Raw genomic sequence first — 25,138 nt, forward strand, 5'->3', positions numbered from 1 at the left:
TCTTCGCTTTGTACTGGGAGGTAAATTTGCAGACAATCCCTAGAGAAACTAACTTTACCGTGCTTAAAGATGACAGAAAAAGACAACATTAGGACAACAGAATAAGATGACAGGAAATTTTTGGCACATATGGACCTCATACTTGATTACTCATAATTAAATTATGCACCCAAAATTTACTCAGTAGTCTTTAATGTTATCATACCAGTAATCATTGCACTTTAGTGTTATTTTCCCATTATTGAGTATTAACCGGCTTGCAGTTCAGAGTAATTCTGGTTATTTTATGCATAAACAAACTCCAGCCTTCTGCGTACAAGCAACAATTGGCATGAAAAATGAACATTATGCAACGAGGTACAATCTGGTTTTGTCGTTTCCTGATTTCTAGAGAGCTTGAAACCTGGGTGCCCCGTTCCCACAGATCTGAAAGCAGCCGCAAGCACGGGAATGCAGGGCTTGATTCACATTCCAGGCCGTAGCGCTGGGAACAGATTACGTAAATGTGTTTTTGGTGAAGGAGTCTCGCATGTCTTGTAACCAGCATAGTTGAGGCGTTGCCATGGTTTCCTCTCATGAATCAGTTCCTGCCTCTGACTAGAGACAGCCTGTGTATTTACACTCACAAGTGAGAGATAATTCATCTGTGCCGAGAAATAATGTTGATTATTGAGGCCCGGTCTGTGGCAAGCAGCAAATGCTGTTTTATTTTTCTGTATTTTAAATATATACACTACCAGTCAAAAGTTGTTGTTTTTTTATGTTTTTTTTTTAAGAAGTGTCTTCTGCTTATCTGCTTAACAGTAAAATTGTGAAATATTTTTTTACTATTTAAAATAACTTCTGTCTATTTGAATATATTTTAAAATGTAATTTATTTCTGTGATGCAAAGCTGAATTTTCAGCATCATAACTCCAGTCTTCAGTGTCACATGGTCCTTCAGAAATCATTCTAATATGATGATTTGCTGTTCAAGAAACATTTATTATTATTATTATTATTATCAATATTTGCATTTATTTTTAGGATTTTTTTTTTTATAAAACAAAAGATCCAAAGATGAACCTTTATTTGAAATAAAAAAGCTTTTGTAACATTCTACACTATACCATTCAAAAGCTTGGAGTCAGTTTATTTGTGACCCAGACCACAAAACTAGTCTTAAGTAGCACAGGTATATTTGTAGCAGTAGCCAAAAATACATTGCATGATACATTGCAAAATTATTGATTTTTCTTTTGTGCCAAAAATCATTAGGATATTAAGTAAAGATCATGTTCCATGAATATATTTCCTACCATAAATATATCAAAAGTTATTTTTGATTATTAATATGCATTGCTAAGAACTTCATTTGGACAACTTTAAAGCCGATTTTTTCAATATTTGGATTTTTTTTTTTTGCATTCTCAGATTTCAGATGTTCAAATAGTTGTATCTCGACCAAACACTGTCATATCCTAACAATTATAGAAGTTACTACTTTTATTTAGCAAGTAAAATCAGCAGTGTTAATCAAGCACTGTTATTCCATTTTTACTCTCTAGGAGTAAACTCAACAACAAACAGTGAAAGATACCCCCTAGTGTTGGTGAAAATTATCAGTGTTAAAGGAACACTCCACTTTTTTTGGAAATAGGCTCATTCTCCAACTCCCCCTGAGTTAATAAGTTGATTTTTACCGTTTTGAAATCCATTCAGCCGTTCTCCTGTTCTGGTGATATCACTTTTAGCATAGCTTAGCATAGATCATTGAATCCTATGAGACCAATAGCATCACGTTCAAAAATGACCAATGAGTTTCCATATTTGTTGTATTTAAAACTTGACTCTTCTGTAGTTATATCGTGTACTAAGAATGGTGGAAATGCAAAGCTGCGATTTTCTAGGCCGATAAGATTAGGAACTACACTTCCATTCCGGCGTAATAGTCAAGGAAGTTTGCTGCCGTAATATGGCCGAAGCAGGCGGAGTATTATCAAAAATGAGTTCCCAGCTAGTTTAGCATTTGCACATGTGCTGCGTGGTATTACTGCTCCTGCTTCAGCCTTATTACGGCAGCAAACTTCCTTGACTATTACGCCGGAATGGGAGTGTAGTTCCTAATCTTATCGGCCTAGAAAATCGCAGCTTTGCATTTCCACCGGTCTTAGCACACGATATAACTACAGAAGAGTCAAGTTTTAAATACAACAAATATGGAAACTCGTTGGTCATTTTTGAACGTGATGCTATTGGTCTCATAGGATTCAATGATCTATGCTAAGCTATGCTAAAAGTGATATCGTCAGAACAGGAGAACGGCTGAATGGATTTCAAAACGGTAAAACTCAACTTATTAACTCTGGGGGAGTTGGAGAATGAGCCTATTTCCAAAAAAAAGTGGAGTGTTCCTTTAAATTCTGTGTCGTTAACGTTAATGGGGCGCAATAATCGTCTCATTTTGATTACTGCATTTTCATGATCGTTTGAAGGAGAAATCGAAATCGAAACCAAATTTCGATTAATTGAACAGCCCTACCTTCTTGTAGACAACAAGGTGTTTTCTGCTAGAGAAGACACTTTTCCTGGTCTTTTTCAGCCTTGGGCACAAAGTGGGATCAGATGCAACCGAAGCATTATAGAAGAAAGGCCATTGTCCCAACCTGTTTAAACATGTTTTGTTAGCAAAATGTAATCAATAATGTAAACTGGAAGTGAAATTAAAGAACAATTAAGAACATTAGAAAAAAATATTCAAAAAGGATTCAGCTGCTAGCAGCAGTTCTTCTATAATGACTGCATCCTGTGAGTCAATGGATGAAGACAAATAGATAAATAAAGAGACTTCTTTAAAAAAACATAAAATCTTACTGTCCAAAAAACTTTTGACTAGTAGTGTATATTATGTTATTTATTTTATTTGTCTTGTTGTTTCTGTGTGTTGTTGCACTGTGGGATGAGGAATTAAGAAAAAAAAAAGCATTTTACTACTTTACATCGTGTGTTATATGTTTGTGAGAAATAAAGAACCTTAAATTTTGAACCAGTTACCAGACAATTTACTAAGCAGGATTTTTATCTTGTAAATGGAAGTATTAAAACACACTACAATACCATAAAATATCCTGAAATGAGAAAACATTATCCTGAGGTCCATATCTTGAGATCCGTCAGGCTTGAAATTATCTTTGTATGTAGCAAAGTTAGATAAAACAGATCAAAGAGGTGATTAAGTCTTCAAAGGGGTAATTAAAAGTGTAACAAATCATCTAAAAATGTATAGTCTTTTATTGGAAAATTAAACAACATTTTTATCAAACTTTGATAATTGCATTAACCGTTTAAACTACTGAAAAGTGGAAAGCAGTAATAATAATAAAAAAGTATAGTGTTAGTTTCACTTTCATTTCGCGTGCCGTTTTATGTTTCTTATCTGAAACCGAAATGGCAGTGCTTATGAGTTGAACAACGCGGTCATCACGCCAGTGTGACCGCTCACGAAAATTAGTCACACTGGCAGAAAAAATGTCACAGTCTGGAGCCCTTTAATATTACCGCAAGTGTCCCGCGCGCTTCAGTACAAGGAGTAAACAAATCCATGCGCCTGTACCATTCATTAACACAGAGCCACACATAATTTATATTTAAACAGTTGGTTTTCGGCTTAATATTAGTCCATAATCACGATTTGATTTAAGTGTAATGAACTACCTTTGATAAATGCATCAAACTTTGACAAATTCCGTGACGTTCCGCGTTAATCTGTAAATTCCATTTTGACTGGATTCCGCGATTCCGTCCATGTTTTCCGCATCGCGGAAATCATAAAGCCCTACATATGAGACATGCCGCCGTTTTACTGGCTGGTTGGTCCAGTCTGAGAAACTGCCAAACAGCGGACAAACTGCTAGCACGTTTGTATTTCTTCTTCGCTGCTCTAAACAGTGGTTGCTTGTGGCAACACAGCACTATTCCCTGTGTTTGCATACTAAGCCGCGAAGAAGAACTGGCTTCCGATTTGCTAGCGGGAATCTTAAGAAAATGGTATCGGATCGGTACGTGGGTTCAAGTACTCGCCGATTCCGATGCTAGATTTTTTTGTGGTATCGGCGGCATTTCCGATACTAGTATCAGAATCGGAACAACCCTAGTTTTCATTTATTTTTGTGGGGCATTTTAGAAAGAAGTTCAAGGAGAACGACATGGCAGAAAGCGTTTGTTTTCTTTATTTTACAAAAGCACAATTTGTGTTGTGTAATGCCACACCAGCAGAGGGAGCCCTCACCCATGCACTGACTTCTCGCTCCCTCTGCTGCTTCATGGGTAACTTCCTGTTTGGTGGCCATTTAAGGAGGCCTGCACCAAACAGGCCCCGCAAAGTATTGTTTTGCTGTAGCGGACTCTAAGCGTTTTCTCCTGTTTCATTGCCTTGTTTTTTGCCACGGTTTTGTTTCATAGTCAAAATTGTTTTGTTTCATTTGCTACTTTGGACTGCTCACTTGGATTTTGACCCACGCTTCCCTGAGTCCTGTGTTACATGTTGATATTTTTGATATTTGTTTCATTATTACACAAACAAAAGTAGACCCTTTACAGATTTAACTGATGTATTACTCTTATTTGTACGATCAGAAATGACAAAACATTTTAAATTCTGTTTGTTGTTGTCATAAAAATAATGCAGGTGATCGTTCAAGTTGCTCGTTACTTGATTATGCTTAATAACTTTGATACTTACGTAATTTTTCTGTCAATATTAAATTACTAAAAAGAACTATGAGTTCACTTTGTAGTGAATGTTTTAGGTTTGATAACTTTAAAGGCAAATTCAAAAGCAGCTTGGTATTAATTACTAATCTGATTACTTTTTTCAAATGCAGTAATCTGTAATCAAATTACAATTTTAAAAAAGTAATTAGTAATTTATAATGAATTACTTTTTTGAGTAAGTTACCCAACACTGCTCATAAGTGTGTTAAATTGATGGTTTATATTAATATTATACTTTATATTATATTAGTATTATACTAATATTCCAACCAACAGCCAGTAACGTAAGATAACATGCGTTTTTTATTTTGGGTATTATAAAACATGCTCAAAATGAGCTTGAGATGTTCAAAATAATTTTTTCATAGTTCATTATACTTTTTTTGCTGAACAAAGTTTATTTTGTGGCTTAAATAAATGACATGTTACTCTGAGACTGATATGTTTGGCTTGTCAATAATGTTTTGTTCTGTAACATTTACTGCCGTAAACTCATTAACTTCTCTAAATCAATTTTGTGTTTTTGAGGCACAAAGTTGTTTTTATTGTCTCTTACAGCAAGAATCTTTTATTTAAATGCAGATTAAGGGGATACACTGCAGGCAAAAACATAGTTTTTTCATGCACCTGTCAAGTTTTGGGCTTTTTGGTGTTTCATAAAGTGTTTTTTCAGACTAGTGGAAAGAAAACATCCAAAAAACACTGTTAAGTGTTTCTTTTATGGCATTTTATCTATTTGTGTCAATAGATTTCAATTACAATCCATTTTTAGTTTTTTCTTCTACACTGAGCCATAAATCTCCACTTCAGTAGCACTTACACACCAAACTTTACATTTTTATTCCTGTCTATATCCTGAAGGTTTTTACGGAGGGATTTGTTCATATATGATTCGCTTGTTTTTATACAACATTTTATTCCCCCCAAAATGGTAAAGAATACATTGTTTCCTGTCTGTTCTAAGTTATTTCTGAATTATGGAGTGACAAAATGAGATACCCAAAGCCCCCTCTGTAAAAACATTTGACTCTAATATGTCAAAAAAAAATTAAACAAGAGTTTTGAAACTGACATCCAGTGTTTAGATTTTTGTACTAGAAATGTATGCAAATTAGCGCATATTTCATTAAATAATGCCTCATTCGCATATTTAAACCTAACATTTTAGAAAATGTGTAATATAAAAAATGTTTGCAATCAATGTAATCAATTAACTGGGTAAGTAAGGTAATAACTATTAGTTCTTTTTTTTTTTACCCTATTTACCTGCAGTGTCTTGCCAATTGTATAATCAATTTCTAAAACCTTTTGAGTTTTTAAACTGGAAGCTGAGCATCTTACCGAATGATAGGTGATGCTTAAACTCTTGATGGCACATTTCCAGACTGATAATTGTTTGGGGACATGGGGATTCTGCACAAATGACTCTTTAGCATGTTTTCTCACTCCAGGATATTTTCATGTCATAATACTCCCAATTACAAGAACCAGGCTTCATTTATTTCTCAGTCTGTGTTAATAAAGTGTAAAGAGAAGGAAGCACTCTTTTAGCACGTAAGCGTTAGCAAACATGCACATCATCAGGCTAGTTGCAAGGCTACTCGCAGCTAAAATAATATGTGTTTGTTTCGTTTGAATGAGCTTACCGTGCCATGTGCACCGCAGACTGAGGTTCCCTCTTGAGGATGTTTATGTGCGTTTGTATATTTGACCATGCTGAATTATCAGCATTATAACAGCTGCAAAAAGAGTTGTATGCCTCAGGGAGCATTGCGGCCTATATTTCAAAAATACAATTCTTTCAAGCATTGTTTTTATACTGAAAAATGATGTGTTTAGAGTAGTACTACAGAGAGATCATCTGAGACGAACAGACTTCCTCACACGAGAGCGACTCTAGAAGGTCTAGTAGTCAGCGGAGCATGAGAAAGGGCCTTGCTTGGTTGTCATGGAAATGGTCGTAGGCTTCAAGGCAAATAGTCTGTCTGAGTGAACACATAAAACAAAATGGCTAAATATATTGCTAATATATAATGAAATGTGTGTGTGTTTGTTATTACATTTAAAATTTTAAATTATATTTTAAAGGGGTCATCGGATGCCCATTTTCCACAAATTGATATGATTCTTTAGGATCTTAATGAAAAGTCTATAATATACTTTGGTTAAAAATTCTTAATAATAGTGTAAAAAAACACCCTTTTACCTTGTCAAAATCAGCTCTGCAAAATATCAGCTCATTTTATTGCATGGGCCCTTTAAATGCAAATGAGCTCTGCCCGCCCCGCCCCTCTCTGCTGAGGGATTATGAGCTGTAATGTTTACTTTAGCCGCATTTAGCCGTGTTTATCGGCGAAACTTGCCAACAAGCACATTATTAATTAAGGCCATTTGCAAAGATGCATAAAAAACCCTTATACTCTCTTCTGCTGTGGGTGAAGCTGCATCACGAATGATTCACACGAACATAGACGCATATGTAGATCGGGATCGAGCTTTCCATTTAAAAACGAAAGTAATGTTATCCTCTGAGACTTCAGCGGCTCAGATGTCGGGAGTAAATGACTACTGCTATATTCATTATTACATCCAACAACAGAACACCTCAATCGCTCAGTTAGAGTCTTCCTCTGCACCTGAGTCACACAATGACAATCTGAGTCGGACAGTTTCAGCTCGGTGAGGGCGGGTCTAAGGTAAGACGCTCTTGTCAATCAACTGTGTTTTGTCAAAAAGACAAGAAGCTAAGAAAGAACTGATTTTAAAAAGGGTATATTACTTTTAAAGATTAAAAAATACCACTGGGTGGATTTTTATCATTGTAGGGTGGTTGTGTACACAAACTGACAACACACATTAATGTTCAAACAACATGTAAAAGTTAGTTTTGCATCCGATGACCCCTGTAAAATAAACGTGAGTATTAAATAAAAAATATAATATAATAATAATAATATAATTATTTTATAGCAGACTACAGTTTGAAAATACCACACATTTGTATTTTGGTCAATGACGTGACGCCTGATTGCATTGTTTTTTTGTTTTTTTTGTTAAAAATTGGATTAAATGTGTACAAAAAGATGCCATATACACTATATTGCCAAATGTATCCACTCACCCCCTTCTAATGAACAGGTTTGACTACTTTAATAATTTCCATGAGTACAAATCGTAATGTTTAAGCATAAAATGATATTCTAGGGAATTCTAGGGTGTTCAGCTGGGATTAGGACTTGGCTTTATACAGACCAGTCAAGTTCTTCCACACTGACTGAATCAGTAATTGCGGGTCCTGTCCAAACTGTTGCTATAAAATTAGAAGCACACAATTCCCTCGAATATCATTTTATGCTTAAACATTAAGATTTGTACTCATGGAAATTACTAAAGTAGCCAAACCTGATCATTAGAAGGGGGTGAGCGAATACTTTTGGCAATATAGTGTATGTGAAGTGCCTTTCCCATGTATGTATTCACTTAGTTTTTTGTATTTTTTTGTTATTCAAAGTGTCAAAATGTCATGTGGTGTGACCATCTGACCATAACTTCTGTTTTGGAAACATCATTTGTATTGTTTTCCATCATAATATACAAAATTAAATTAATGAAATGTGCTTCATGTGATAATTTACATTAACTTTTTTTTTGCAAAATGACATATTAATAAACTTATCTGATAACAGAAGGCTGCATTCACAGAAGTAGTTTTAAGCTCACATTTTAATTTGCTGAATACTCTTCAGATTTATTATATATAAAATGCCTAATTTTAGTATCATTTGGAATAGATTTTAAGCAATTTAGGTCATTTCAGACAGTTTATGTTTAATCTTTGTGCAATATAAGAAAAATTGCACAAACAATTTTTGAGCATGTTATGCATGCCAGCGTTAATCTTCTCTGCTGTTTGGTTAGTTTCTCTGATAAAATCTCTGTTAATCAAGCTCCAGGCGAAGGGTCAGTTAAGAAGCCAAAATTGGGCAAAGTTCAGAAATAAATGGGGCTAAAGAAATGCCTGCAGTTAATGCCATGTGCTGCACTTTTCATACACGTGTCTTTAAATAGATTTTTAATGATGTAAGGTCTTTGTGTCATTTGGAGCGACCATTTATTATGTGGTGCGACCAATAATAACAATAACTGTATTGAATTAAAAATAACATCTAATTTCTGAGATCACTGCTACAATATGCTTAAGTGAATGGTATTTTTAAAACATTTTCATCAGTTTTATACAATTTACATGAAAAATAAGTCTGCTAACTACATTTAAAAAGGCACCTCTGAAATTGTAGAACAAAATAAGAGATCATTTACAAAAACTCAAAAGAAATGGCAATACTTCATTTCAAAACACAGAACAGCTAAAAAATTAAGCATGTTAAAGAAAATGTATTCATTTTAATATAAATCATGGTCGCACTACATGACATTTTTAAGGGTACGGCCAATTCAGCTAGATGATAAACAATAAAATCACGTAATTTAACATTTTAATATGAATTTATGTGTACACAACATTCTTAATGTTTAAACAATTACAAAAGAGATAATTATTTTTTGTATTTTAAAATTGGCCTGTCGAAAATCCTTATACGTCAAGGACCCATCTATATCTTGAATTAACTTTTATGTATTTTATTTATTTATTTATTTGAACTTTTTGTGATATTTTTTTTTAATTTAAACCAAACATTTTGTGAAAAAACAATATCCTGCATTTGTCTGTGTGTGAGATAGATGTCCTTTGAAACGTCTGTCATACAGTTTGTGAAAATGCCTGTAGCTCAGCTGAGTGTGTGCTGGAGTACAGTAGTGCGCTCAGCATTTCTCTGAAAGACTATACATAACAAAATCTGAATCGGTTTCCAACCTTTCTGTGTAGCAAACTGATTAAATCATCCCTGCAGCTACAAAATAATGAAATTTAATAATCAGGTATAATGACTGATTATCTAATGTTTTAGATTAAATGCAGTCTCACAACAGGCGTGGTGTGGAAATAAGCACACGCTTTAAATTAAATGATGTTTACAAAGATTGACTTTCTGTGTCATATTTAATTGCATTAATCCATGTAAGCATGTGACTTTTGTTTTTCATTTCTTTTCCTATTACAGTCGGCTCTATTATGATGCATTTTATGAAATATTTGGTGAGAAAAGGCTTATTTATTTATAATGTTTTATACACCAACAGTTTTTTGTTTTGAAAGAAGTCTCTTCTGCTCACCGAGCTTGCATTTATTTGATGTAAATATGATCTTTCAAGCATTGTCTTGATAAGATCTATTTGAATATATTTTAAAATGTAATTTATTCCTGTAATCCAAGCTATCATTAGCCTACTCCAGTCTTCAGTGTCACATGATCCTTCAGAAATCATTCTAATATGCTGACTTTCTGTTCAAGAAACATTTATTATTATCAATATTAAAAAAAAAAAACAGGAATTTTTGATGAAACGAAAGATCCAAAAATCAACATTTTATATATATATATATTTTTTGAGAAATAAATTATAGAAATTAATACTTTTATTTAGCAAGGATGCCTTAAATTGATCAAAAGTGATGATAAAAACATTTATAATGTTACAAGAGATTTCTATTTCAGATAAATGCTGTTCCTCTGAACTTTCTGACCTGATAACCTGACAAAATTCTACCCAGCTGTTTTCAACATAATTATAATATTAATAAATATTATAGAATGAATATTAGAATGATTTCTGAAGGTTCATGTGACTTGAGTAATGATGCTAAAAATTCAGCTTTGAAATCACAGGAATAAATGACATTTTTAAATATATTCAAACAGAAAACAGTTATTTAAAATACTAAAAATATTTCAAAATGTTACTGTTTTTGCTGTACTTAGATCAAATAAATGCAGGTTTGGTAAGCAGAAGAGAACAGAAAAAAACTTTTGACTAGTAGTTTAGGTCTGCATGAAGTTAATTCATTTTGTGATCCTGCTCAATTTAATAATGAGACTTAGTTATTGGTTCAGTTATTGTTTCCCATAGATGATACTCATCTGTAATCAACCAAAATTGTCTGTTTGTTCATTTGCATTACATCAGACAATATCTTGTGATATAAAATTTTATTTACATTGATTCAGTAATTAATGTAGTGTTATTTTTGTACTGATTTTTCGCAGTCAGTCTTCCTTCTGCTGCACATTAATTCCACACTTTTATACTTTTGTTTAATCCAAATCCAAACTTACATTTTTGAGCCCTGGTTTATGTTTCAGTGCAAATTTTCTAATCATTACAAATGTGCCTTCAAGCTAATTTTGGAAAATGAATCATGCCAAAAATAACTGACTTAATTACACATTTCATGAATATAATATTAAGCATATATTAACAGACCTAACACTACTCCACTGATAAAAGAGGCTTTTGTTTGAGAAGCTAATATAGCGATGAAAGTGTGTTAAAGTGTGTTTTGTTTTCACGTGGGAAACCCTGATTCTGGCTGCCCAACTGATTCATATTTTAGGGTTCCTAGTGGTAATTACTTGTTAATATTTTATGTGGAGGTTGGCTACAGTGACTTTTCCTACATGGAACAGAGACTTTCTTATCCAAATGTCAAATCTGTTGATGAAAAGAATGAAAATGCATGGTGATAACTGATTCTTCAGTTTCAGTTTTGCTTGGTGTGTTACAAAAATATTTAAATTGTTGGCACAAAATATGTTTAAAACATATTTACTCTTTCAGTACTTTAGGGCTGCAACAACTAATCGATTATTATCGATAATGAAAATCATCGACAACAGTTCTCATTATGGATTAATCAGGTGCACAGTGCACATACAACTTCAGAGGGTCATGTCAAATTACAGCACTGAATGATGCATTTCTATGGACAAAATGCATCTAAAAAAGTGGAGGAAACAGAATAAGATGCTGCAGGAGAGTTACGTGATCCAAGCTGCCCAAAACATGAGAATTCCTTATTTTAAACTTGAAGCTAACAGCGTAATGCCTTGCCCTGTGAGGCGCTTTGACAGATTCGTTTGCATCCTCAGCATGAAAACTTTCAGTTTACGGACATATCCTTATCTGTAAATGTCACACATTCACAAAAGCATTTCCATTTTAGCATAAAAGTCCATCCTGACAGTCTGTGTCAAGTTTAAATCTTTACTAAATGAGCGTCAGACAGCCGGAACACAGAGAGGGAGACAGTTAATGCTCTACGCAAAAGCATTCATTGTGCTGAAATATCGTTGAATGTTAAATTTAGGTTTAAAAGACAACATGTAGTGCACAAACACTACCGTTCAAAAGTTTGGGGTCAGTACATTCTTATTGTTTCTTTTTGTTTCTTTTTTTTTTTTTTAAGAAATTAATACTTTTATTCACCAAGGATGTATTAAGTTAATAATTAAAAGTTTATTAAAAGTTAATAATCAATCATTTACATTGTTATAAAATATTTATATTTTGAATAAACACTGTACTTTTTAAACTTGTTATTCATGAAAGAATCCTGAAGAAAAAAATCGCAGGTTCCAAAAAATATTTGGCAGCACAACTGTTGATATTATCCAACATTGATCATTCTAATAATAAATCAGCATATTGGAATGATTTCTGAAGGATAATGTGACACTTAAGACTGGAGTAACAGCTGATAAAAATTCAGCTTTTCATCACAGGAATAAACTCTATTTTAAAGTATGTTAAAATAAAAAAACATTATTTTATATTGTAAAAACATTTTGCAATATTACTGTTTTTTTTTGTTGTTGTTGTTGTTGTTAATCTAATAAATGCAGCCTTGATGAGCATAAGAGACTTCTTTAAAGACTATTACAAGTCTTACTGACCCCAAACTTTTGAACGGTAGTGTATGTATGGAGAGGAGGAACTGTAAAGGGATAACAGCGTGTAATTATCTGATATATGTAAATATCAGATGCTTATATAAAGAAATGACAGTAAACGTAACTTTGATCAAAGTGAACGCGTGTTCCTGCAGAACATTCCTCTGACCTGTTGGTTAACACTGAGTTTGATATTATTCATCTTTATTATCAGTATTAGGCTATTCTTTTCATTTTTAATGTAGATATTTAAACTTTGTTCACTTTATACAGTGTTTAATAAAACATATTTATGTAAGGTGTTTAACAAATTATATAAGGTTTGTGCCACTGCTGCTCCAAACTAACAGTATTGCTGATTACCAAAATTATTTTTTAGCTTTCTGTATTGGTTAGTCCTTCAATATGCAATTAACTTTTTAGTAACAGTAGGCTGTTTCTAATGCTATAATTATTGCTGTTAGCTATGAAAAAGTAGTCAAGCACTTTATAGTGTTTTTCTTCAGATGTGTCAAAGTGGTCTAATAAATTAAGCGCTGTTTTCATAACATTCAGTTGGCACTTTTGTCTGTGGGCAGAATGTGGAATATTGTGATTTTTGTCAATAAAATAAAAAAATGGGATTTTAGCCAATTAATCGATTAATCGAAAAAAATAATCAATCAACTAATTGATTATCAAATTAAGCCCTACAGTACTTTGCAATAGAGGTTGACCGATATATTGGTTTTTACCGATACCGATAGCTAGGTTGGACCACACTGGCCGATACCGATTAATTAACCGATAGTTTTTTTAAAGATTTATTTTTTGCCATTTTTGCCTTTATTATGACAGGACAGATCAGGTATGACAGGAAGCGAAGTGGGAGAGAGATAGGGGGCGGGATCGGGAAAGGTCACCCAGTCGGGATTCGAACACAGGACGCCTGGAGCGCAACAGGCACCGACATTAACCGATAGTTTTTGAAAATGGATACTGAAAGGCAGCTAAAATAGTGCTCTACTATTTTTAAAGAAAGTACCAAACCATACTTTGTAAATTAATACAAATATTAATATGAATTATATATTGATCATTAGTTATTTCATAGTTCATTCATGTTAACTTAACAATATATCAGTAAATGTTGAAATTAACACACTCTAACAAGGAACAACACTTCTATTCTACAGCTTTCATCAATCTTAGTTGATGTTACAAATGGGCTCATTGTAAAGGGGTATGAATCTTTACATTTTAACAATATGTAAAATTGCAGTTTCTATGCTTTTTGTTTATATTTGGAATCTCTGTCAGTACTGCCATCTTAAAATTAACATTTAATTTAATTACATTATATCAAATTTATTTCGTAAAAAATTAACTTTTTTTATTATATAAGCAGGCTACTTTTTAAAACAATTACTTATTTAAAATAAGTATATTAAATTTAAGTATCCGAAGTATCCGCATCCGCAGTCGAGCTTTTTAGGAGGAACAAACATAAAACAGTTTATTTAATCACCAAGCGGGCAAATGTTTACTTCAAGAATAATCAAAAAAAGCGGCAAAGATTAGTTTAAAGAACAGATCAAACGGAAAGATAAAATGCGATCTATATTGTTGTAGCCATTTTTCCTGTTTTACATTGTTAAATATTATTTGTTTGTGTTTTGTTTCAGTTCAATCTGTTAATTATGAAAGAAGTTTGTGTAATTTGTAAATATCATAAAGGACATGGTATGAATTGGACGGCAATGCGCCGGGAGAATTGAAGAAGGTCAGACACAATTTTTTGACCACTTCGTATGTTTTTATTTGTGGAAAATCCCTTCTTAAACGAATTTCGTTTTGTATAATTTTTATCTTAATTTTAATACATATTTTTGTTGATCAGTTATTAAAATCAAATAAGAACAAGGAAAACTGGCATTGTGAAATAAACTGCGTAATGCTTCCGCGGCCTGAAGAAAAGGCTAAAACATAAATGCAAGCTCTATATGAAGCATACAGACTTTATTAGAGCTACAGAAATACAAACGTTTCGCTTAAATGCACAATACTTAATCTTACAAACCAGGGTCAAGTCTTTATGAACATTATCAAAGATTTGGGACAGATATGATGTAATGTGAAACTATGAATGGCGCGCTGTGGCGCAGCAGGATTTCTGTCGGCTGAATGAACACAGTTTGCTTTCTCACGTCACGTCTTTAAATCTGCAACTTTGCTAGCTAACAGTAAGACCAGCTTGATATAACCAATGCAAATATATAGTAACAATCCTAACATTAAACACTGGTGTCGGACTTAACCTCTCATACTCTATGACAGCGGAGTGGAGCATGAGCCGCTTCAGCAAAGAACGCAACCCGGAAAAACTATCGGCAAGGATTTTTTCCGATAACCGATAGTTCCGCCAATCAACTATCGGTGCCGATTAATCTGCAAAACCGATACATCTGTCGACCTCTACTTTTCAAGGCTGTAAATGGTTCAAGTTGAAAAATGTGCCCTTGCCTTGTTTTAATATTTTGTGTTTGCTGCATCACATGAACTTTGTTGTGAATGTTGTGTAAAACAGCTTTCTGTTCTCTCTCAGGTCAGTGTGTGTAGTTGAGCACAGTCATGCCTCTTGTAAAGAGGGCCATCGAGCCCAAGCACCTGTGCCGAGGCGCCCTGCCCGACGGTGTGACCAACGAGCTGGAATGTGTCACAAACAGCACACTGGCGGCCATCATCAAACAGCTGGGAGGACTTAGTAGGTTAAATTTTTCACTCTGGAATTGCTGATGCACTGACATTTCTAACCCTGGTTCAATGCAGTCCTGGCTTGGTCCTTTCAATAGACTTCTGCAGCTTCGAAACTGAACACAGTCAGTTATGTTTCAGCTTTGAGCATGGTCATTTTCGTTAATCCTTTAGAATAAACGCACTCCTTATTTGCTGCTTATTAATAGTTAGTAAATTAGTTGTTAAGTTTAGGTATGTGGTAAGATTAAGAGATCTAAAACATGATTATTAGGGATGCACCGAAATGAAAATTCTTGGCCGAAGCCGAACAAAATTACACACTGGGCCAAATTTTTTCACCATTGCATAAATTAAATAGCCAATACTTGCTTTTTACAGTTTTGTCTTGCTTTTCAAAGAAAAAAAAAAACTAATCGATAACAAAACAATTTACAAATATGTGACCCTGGACCACAAAATCAGTCATTAGGTTAAATTTTACAAAACTGAGATGTATACAGCAATATGGAAGCTCAATAAATAAGCTTTCTATTGATGTATGGTTTGTTATGATTGGACAATATTTGGCCGAGATACATATATTTGAAAATCTGGAATCTGAGGGTGCAAAAAAATCTAAATACTGAGAAAATCACCTTTAAAGTTGTCCAAATTAAGTTCTTAGCAATGCATATTACTAATCAAAACTTACATTTTGATATATTTACAGTAGGAATATTATCAAAAATGTTACTGGAACATGATCTTTACTTAATTTCCTAATGATTTTTGGCATAAAATAAAAAGCAACAATTTTGACCCATACAATGTGTTTTTGGCTATTGCTACAAACATACCTCAGCGACTTAGGTTTTGTGGTCCAGGGTCACATATTTATTTAACACATTTTTAACATTCTAGTAGACATTACAGCCTATCAACAAAACACAATTAAACTTAAAATTAATAAGTTAGTAAAATAATATTCTTTAGACATTTTTAAGACCCCCTTCTTGAATCAGGCATGTGTTTTTAATGTGCAAATAAATGCAGCCTTGCTTAGCAAATGTTAGAATAAATGTATTAATAGAGCTATTGTAATGATTGTCATCATCATTTTTGTCTTGCTTTTTACAGAACAACAGTACAATACTAACATTTATGAATGTTGACTTTTATTTTTATTAATACGCAGCAAGTTAGGAGTTTATTAAGAAAAGCAACTCTTAGTTAACACTGAATATGTGTTCCCTATTCTAAATTGTTACCACCATTTCAATGTGTTACTTGCTGTTTCATTGTAATTATCCATGAAATTTGCTTACATTTATTGGCTGTACATTAAAACAAAAAGGAATTAGCCCATTTTGTTGGGTCTCTAATTAAAAAAAAATGATTTTGTACATGAAAGCTATTTAATAAATGATCATTTTGGCCATATCATAGATTATGTGTTTATTGATTCAGGTCGACATGCGGAGGACATCTTCGGGGAGCTGTTTAATGAGGCCAACAGCTTCTACATGCGCATGAACAGTTTACAAGAGCGAGTCGACCTGCTGGCGGTGAAGGTCACACAACTGGACTCCACAGTGGAGGAGGGTGCGTATGAATGAATGTGCATTAGCAAATAGAGGCCCACCACTGACCTGAGCTTTTGTGACACAGTCTAGAAATACACCAGAATGCAACCACAGGGCTGCTGTGAGGATCTGTTGAAATCTGTCCTATGAAATCTGTTTTATTTTTTACCAAATAATTGTTTTGTCCGTTTGAATTTTTCAGGATTCCTTGTTTTTTTTTCTTCTCCTCCCCATTTCATTATTTCTGGTGTTTTAATGGTTAAATTAAACTTTACACTGCAAAAAATGCTTTTCTTACTTAGATTTTTGTTGTGTTGTTTCCAGCCAAAAAAATAAAAAAATTCTTAAATCAAGTAGGATTTTCTAGATGAGTAAAAATTATTTTGTTTTCAGAAAAATCAAGTCAAAATTAAGTGAGTTTTTGCTTAGAACAAGCCAAATAATCTGCCAATGGGGTAAGCAAAAAAATCTCTTATTTCAAAGAGAAAACAAGATTATTTTTTTCACCCCATTGGCAGATTATTTTGCTTGTTCTAAACAAAAACTCACTTAATTTTGACTTGTTTTTCCCTGAAAACAAGAAAATAATTTTTACTTATCTGGAAACTCCTTGATTTAAGAATTTTTAGATATTTTGGCTTGAAACAAGACAAAACATTTTTTTGAATCACAACTTGAGATTTTGGGCTTTTCATAAATATTTTTTTCACACTAGTGGAAAGAAAAAAAACACACAAAAGGAACCATTAAGTGTTTCTTTTATAGCACTTTATCTATTTGTGTCAATAGATTTTAATTACAATCCGTACTTCTAAAGGCCGTTTTCTCAAAATGAGTTTTTTCTCCTACACTGTGCCATAAATCTCCACTTACAAACACCAAACTTTACATTTTTATTCCTGTCTGTATCCTAAAGGTTTTTATAGAGGGATTTGTTCGTATATAATTTGCTTGATTATGTACAGTTTATTTCCATCAAAATTGTGAAAATATATTGTTTATGGAGTGACAAAAATAAGATTCCCTCAGTAAAAACTTTTGAGTCTAATATGTCAAAAAGTAAACATGAATTTTGAAACTGATATCATCCAGTGTTTAGATTTTTGTGCTAGAAATGTATACAGATTAGCCCAAATTTAATGAAATCATGGCTCATTTGCATATTTAAACCTACCATTTTAGAAAACTTGCTGCAATTTGCAATTATCAATGTAATCAATCAGTTGGGTAAGTAAGGCAATAACTATACTAACTAGTAAAAAATTTTACCCTATTCACCTGCAGTGTCTTGCCTTAAAGTGATCAAAAAACATGACTAATTAATTGAAATCATGACACTTATACAATTTAACGATTTTTTTAATGTACATTTATTTTTAATTTTTTTAGGATCCTATGAAATACCTTTATTTTTTTCTCAAATTACATTTTATTTTTACCAAATTCTCTGTTTTCCATTTAAATTTGTTCTGGATTATATTTTGTTGGTTTAATTTCATTTTAATAATCATTTAAGAAGCATATCTTATTATTGAATGCATAAACACAACTTTATTTATTTTATTTATTTATTATTATTTTTTAATTTAAGGAATAATGAACATATTGCCTTCATGTTTACATTTTAACAGTTATATTGTAAATAATAATTGATAATTATAATCTTATTATTATTTCATTAATACACACATTCTGTTGTAAAATAGTAATATGCTTGTCACAATTTGTTCAAGTTAAACCTAACTTTCATTTTGACAGCTTGCCATGAAAACCTTTAAGTTTCTGTGTGTATGAGATATGACGATGGTTTTTCTCATATGAATTGCTAAAATGCTCTTGAAGTGATTTTCTAAGCAGTATGAATAATAACTAGAGCTGAGCAGATGAGGCACAGATGAGGCAGCTGCAGTAATTAGCAGCGTAGACGCAGTGCTGCGTATCCCACTGATGTCTAGACACTAGCTGAGTAATAAGAGCACAGTGGAATAGTTTGGTTGAATAACAGGCAGTTGACAAGGACATAGTTAATAGAGCGGTGCCTTCAAGTCCTTATGGGAAGTTCCTATTTACGTAAATGCTGTATGATGTAATGTGCATCCATAATGTGCTTCATTGTCTGACTTACTTCATTACCAGTGCATAAAATACATGCAAACTTATTATGCCGTAATTATGATCAGAATCATGAGTCTCTAATTGAAATGCACAGAAAGAGAAAGTTTCCCACAGGTAACAACACTGAAAAAATATATACTTTTGACACCTCTGGTTACAGCCAAAATGTATTAGTTCTTCTCAAAAAAAAAAAAAAGATTCTTAAATTTTAATTAAAAAAAAACAAACAAAAAAAAACATTCTTTTTACAAAGACACAAACTTAAAAAAATTAAAAAGAACACTTATTATCATAAGCATACTAATTTGTTTATTTCTTTTAGACACAAGCCATAGTGTAACATAAAATGACATTGAAGGTCAGTGCAATATTTTTACAACTTAATTTCACTACGAACAAAAGCTAAAATAGCTATAAATCAAAAGTAGAGTTCCCCTTCAGTCGAATCACTTTGACGTTACATGGGATCTCGCCTGAGAGACCGATCATCTCTGAGCCTTATATAAAAAAGGCCAATTGCAAATTGGCGAGTGGACGTGCACGTCGGCCACTCCCCCGTACATACGGGTATATAAGATGGTGGCGCGCATCACTCAAACAGACTTTCGCTTTCAGAGCCTTCATGCTCAAGCCTTCTGCTTCTCCAAAAGAAGAAAACTTCACGTTCCTGCTGCTGCTCTTCTCTGCTGGTGTGCGCCGATCGAATAAGAGACAATCTACTGAAAGAGTGAATTTCTCGGCGCCACCAGCGGGGTCCCGCTGGCGGCCGTTTTCACGGCCACAAAAAGCCTCCTGCTCTCCAGCGAGCAAGCCCCATTGAGTGCACAGTGGTGCCGCGGTTTCCTCCCTGGGCAGACCGGGACTAAAAGAGCAATTTCTCACGGCTGTGTAAAGACGTTCTTTTCAGAATGGCTTTCCGGCCGTGCGCTTCTGGGTGCGGCGGTTACCTCACCTCACTGGACGGACATGAAAGCTGCTTCGTATGTCTAGGCATCGAACATGCTGAAGCAGCTTTCACGGATGGTTCATGCATTCATTGCGAAAGCATGACCATGGGTATGCTGAGGACCCGCCGCTCGCTCACGGGCAGGCCCCTCTTCGCGCCCCACGGCCCGCGAAGCTTTTCCGCCACTGTGGCGAGGCACGAGGGGGAATTCCGGGTCACGGTGCCGAACGTTCCTCCGGGTCACGGTGCCGAACGTTCCGCCGGCTCCAAAAGCCCTGCGGTCTTCCGCCCGCCAGCATACCCCCGTCGAGATGCCGAAGCAGTACGCCTCCCCGCCAAAAAAAAAAAAAGCCGGGCTGGGCGTCTCCTTTGGCGCTCCACAGGGGGAAGAGATGTCAGTCGCTGCGTCAGAGGGAGAGTCAGGGAGTGAGGACGCTCTTCCGGCGGCGCGGCGCCCCTCCGCGGTTGCTGCGCCGTCGGACGCAGACTCCGAGCTCTCGGCTATGCTCCTCCGAGCCGCCAGGGGGATCGGTCTGGAGGTTACTCCATCGCCATCCTTCTCGGCTGGGCGACTGGTTCCGGGGGACGGCTCCGGCGGCATCGCCTCGCCCTCCCCCGGTGCCATTCTTCCCGGAGGTGCACGAGGAGCTGGTTAAGACCTGGCGGGCGCCCTTTTCATCTCGCCCGCTGCCCAGCTCCTCTCCCCTCGCCACCCTTGATGGCAGGGCGGCCAGGGGATATGTGTCGGTTCCCCAGGTCGAGCGCGCTGTGGCAGTGCAACTCTGCCCGCGTGGCGCCGCCACCTGGCGGGACCGACCGCATTTCCCCTCCAAGGCCTGCGAGCGCTCGTCCGCCCTTGCGGGCCGCGCCTTTCACTCAGCGGGCCAGGCCGCCTCGGCCCTGCATGCGATGGCAGCCCTGCAGGTCTACCAGGCCAAGGGGTTGAAACAGCTGCACGAGGGTGGTCCTGACCAAGGCATGATGCAGGAACTCCGCGCTGCCACCGACTTCGCCCTTCGTGCGACGAAGGTCGCGGCGTGGGCCCTTGGTCAGGTGATGTCCACGGCTGTGGTCCAGGAGCGACACCTATGGCTCTCTCTGGCCAAGATGGCAGATACCGACAAAGCACGCTTTCTTGACGCTCCCATCTCCTAGAGTGGCCTTTTCGGCGACGCTGTCGAGGACTTTGCCCAGCAGTTCTCGGCAGCCCACAGACAGACGGAGGCGGTTAAACACATCTTGCCCCGCCGCGAAGCTTCCATCCCGCCGCCGGAGGCACCACCTCCGCCTGCACGTCGCCGAGCGCGCCCCCCTGCGGCCGCAACATCTACGGCTCCCCCCTCCGCGGAGGCCCACGACGCCAGGTCGCCGAGAAGGGCCCGCAAGCGCAGAGCCAGCCGCAGGAGAGTGGCGCCGCCCGCGGCAAAGGGACCGGCCCGAAACACTCGCAAGAAAACTGCGAAACGTCCCTGACGCGGGCCTCTACAGGTGATTGAGACTGCTCTTTAGGGGATGCTAACATCTAACGCTCCCCGCTCCCGGTGGAGGGCCGGGAGCCTCTGTGTACTTCAATGCTGCCGTCGGCCATCGGTTGACGGTACCCACATTTTCTCAAAAAGAGCAAATTTCTCACCTCTGGCTTCGGCCTCGAGTTTCCTTCCTGAGCAGCACTTACACTCCTCGGAACCAGACTCGCGGCCGGCCTTCGCCATTGCGGGATCCAGGGAAGAAGGTAAGCACTGCTTAGTGCAGTTAGACATTTCTCCAGGACGTTCATCCTTCTGGGTTCTGTCTCCTTCCCTGTCTCCCCATAGGCTGCCCCACCACGGTCACGTCGGTCACCGTTCCCTTGATACCACTACGCTGGTTGATACGGACGGCACGGCCCGGCCCCAGGCGTCCGCCCAGACTCAGAGGTACCCCTTACATTCTTATTCGGGCAGGCGTGCCTCTGTTCTGCCTGCGGAGGTCGCGTTCCTACTGGCGAAGAACGCGATGTCCCTCCCCCGGGACGAAGTCGGGATCTCTCAGTAAAGCCCGACTTCACGTGTCCAGTTAATGTGGTGGGTTAATATCCGTCCTGGATGGAGCTCTGTCCCGATCCCTTTCAGGCTGTCGGCACACTCGCTCACGACGAAGCACATACAGGTATGTTTCCGTCTCCAGGGCTGGGTTGCAGCCATCTGCCTGAAGGGCACCCGCTGTCACGTCTCGATTCTCCCCGGTGCACACCCCCTCGGCGGTCTGCTCCGGGGGTTGAGCTCTTCAGCGTGAGGTGCTTCCATTTGGCCAGTCCCCCTCCTTCCTGCCTTTTTTAGGCCATGGGAGCTCCCCTGTCCCCTCTTCGGCAGACAGGACTTCGCATCATCAACTGTCTCTTCGACTGGTGCTTTGCCAGCCCACTCGTGAGTTCCGTTGTGCGAACTTGGGGACCTGGTGCTTCGGCACCCCCGCCATCTGGTCCTTCAGGCCAACCGAAGGAATTCGTTCCCTCGGTCGGGAGCCCGACTCGGTCCACAAGACAGCCCGCCTTACTACCAAGAGCGCGCAGTCAGTGCTGTAGTTCCTGAGTCAATCAGGCACAACATAGCGGTCCCTCAAAATTGAGGCTCCTGGGGCACATGACAGCTCTAATCCGCTTAAGAGCCGCTAAGCTTGTTCATGTGAGACTGCTTCAGCACGATCGAGTCCCATGATGGGCATGGCATCTCGGCCCACTCCGGACTGGCGTTTTCCCGCAGTTTGGCTACGACAGAGGCTTACAACCTCCCCATCTGCTCCCATGGAGTCCAACGTGGCAGATTTTGCTACTTGCCATTCACTTGAAGCAGGGAAACTCAACCGTGCAGCCTATCGGCTCTCACGGCAGTCCACCCACCTGCAGGATGGCGACTCCACCCCGTGACGCAGCTAGTTTGGAGTATATCGGTAGGCCAGCCACATCCGCTCGTCTTCCGATTCCTCTCATTGCCAGCTGCCTCTTTCAGAGTAACGCTGGCACACAGCTGACCTCCGGGGCCCAAGTACGCCCTTCCCCAGCGAGCCTCCTTGCACAGACACTGTGCAAGTCCAGGGAGGACGAGGAGTAAGTCTGCTGGTTGCGCTACAAGAATGGCCCACCCAGACTCAGGTCTTAGTAACCGTTCCCTCGCGGCAGTCCCTCCCTGTAGGGCACGGGATGACACCCCAGACCTCTCCGGCCTTTCCAGGCCGTGATACAACTATCACTCAGTACCGAGCTCCCTTGACTAGGCAGGCTACGCACTGAGATGAGGTCTACAGAGATACACGATTGCAGTAATGCTTCCCTTCCTGCAGGAGAGTTGAGCGCAGGCTGTCCCTCGACTCTCCAAGTATATGCCGCTGCTTCGCCGCGTATCACATGCAGTAGATGGAGCTAAGTAGGCAAGCATTCACTGACCGTGAGGTTTCGCAGAGGTGCCCAGAACGCACCCCACACCCTCTTGGGGCCTTCCCGTCGCCTTCAGAGCCGCGGGACGCACCAATTGAGCCATTGGCCTCAGTCGAGCTAGCATTCCTGTCATTAAGACAGCGCTCCTGACCGCCCTGGCTCCCGTCAAGAGGGCAGGAGACCTACAAGTTTTCTCTGTCAAGTAACACCTCATACCCTCTGGGACCCCCCCGTCGCCTTTCAGGGCCGCGGGTTGCTCCTTAGGAGCCATGGGCCTCAGTCGAGCTAGAATTCCTGTCATTAAGACAGCACTCCTGACTGCCCTGGCTTCCTTTAAGAGGGTAGAATACCGACAAGCTCAGGTTCCTCAGAGGTGCTTAGAACGCACCTCATACCTCTTGGACCTCCCCGTCGCCTTCCAGGGCCGCGGGTCGCTCCATTGGAGCCACTGGCCTCAGTCGAGCTAAAATTCCTGTCATTAAGACAGCGCTCCTGACTGCCCTGGCTCCCATTAAGAGGGCCTACAAGCTTCTCTGCCAGCAAAGTGTGTCGAGAAATTCGGGCCCGGCGTCTTCCACGTTACCGTCGAGACCCCGGCCCGGTGCCCAAGGTTCCCACCACGCCTTTCCGCGATCAGGTGGTGAATCTGCAAGCTCTGCCCTGGAGGAGGCAGACCCAGCCTTGCGATGTTGTGTCGTTAAATATGTGAAACTTGAATCACTCGGCACTTCAGTCGCACCAAGCAGCTTCATCTGCCTCGGGATTCAGCAGAAAGGGAATGCTCCCCGAACTGAGGTTGGCTAAATGGGTGGTAGATGCCTTCTCCCTGTTATACTCAGGGACAGCCATGATCCTTGGTTCACGGCACCTCACCAGCAGATGTAAAAACCAGAAGCTGCGGGCTGGGCGATACCCTACCTTCGCTTGGTTCTACAACCTTGCGCAGAGGCCGTTCTCCCGTGTCCTAACATGAGGACTCACAGGTGAGCGGGAAGACCGGCTGGTGTCGGCTTGCGGCGCCATTCCCATGTGGATCCGTGCGCTATTTCCCAGAATGTTCCCTCCGGCGAACCCTGGGTCCTCCTGCCCCGCAGTCAGGGCTAGGCGCGGAGTAGTCCTGCACTGTGATCCTGCCTGGGTCTCCTTCGCACCGCAGGTTGTGGCTTAGTTTTTATTTATTCCAGCGGAGGAGACCGCTGTTTCCCTCGTGTATCCCTAAAAACCTTTATGGATATATTGAATTATTCTCATTTCCACATGTAAAAATTTCATGTGCTCCGCCCCCCCAACCCATGCTTCAGTACAACTGGCATCCCTGGAAGGGCCCCCTTATTGGGCCTCAGGGCGTTGGGAAGGTTACGTTACACTTCGCCTGCCGGCACGTATACTTGTCAGAAGTTGTGCGTAACGCGGCATCAGGGTCGTGGCCTTTTCCATTGGGCTAGTTCCCATGTAACGTCGAAGTGATTCGACTGAAGGGGAACGTCTAGGTTACGAAGGTAACCCTCGTTCCCTGAAGGAGGGAACGGAGACGTTACATTCCCCTGCCACGCCCCTGGCGTCGCGCTGACGCCGGCTTGACGGCTCTTCAGCGAAAACCTGTTTGAGTGATGCGCGCCGCCATCTTATATACCCGTATGTACGGGGGAGTGGCCGACGCGCACGTCCACTCGCCAATTTGCAATTGGCCTTTTTTATATAAGGCTCAGAGATGATCGATCTCTCAGGCAAGATCCCATGTAACGTCTCCGTTCCCTCCTTCAG

The 25,138-nt window shown here is 38.9% G+C and overlaps 1 protein-coding gene across 1 annotated transcript in view; it reads left to right on the top strand.

The window, feature by feature from the left end:
- Window positions 1–25,138, top strand: part of LOC141292283 (actin-binding protein WASF3) — a 44,077-nt gene that overhangs the window by 3,649 nt on the left and 15,290 nt on the right. Inside the window, exons 2-3 of the mRNA XM_073824289.1 lie at window positions 15,188–15,346; window positions 16,786–16,920. Of these exons, the coding sequence (XP_073680390.1) occupies window positions 15,214–15,346; window positions 16,786–16,920 (268 nt within the window). The 5' untranslated portion in view covers window positions 15,188–15,213. The remainder of the gene's footprint in view (window positions 1–15,187; window positions 15,347–16,785; window positions 16,921–25,138) is intronic.

This window comes from Garra rufa, chromosome 19 (genome assembly GCF_049309525.1).
Source record: "Garra rufa chromosome 19, GarRuf1.0, whole genome shotgun sequence".
Lineage (NCBI taxonomy): Eukaryota > Metazoa > Chordata > Actinopteri > Cypriniformes > Cyprinidae > Garra > Garra rufa.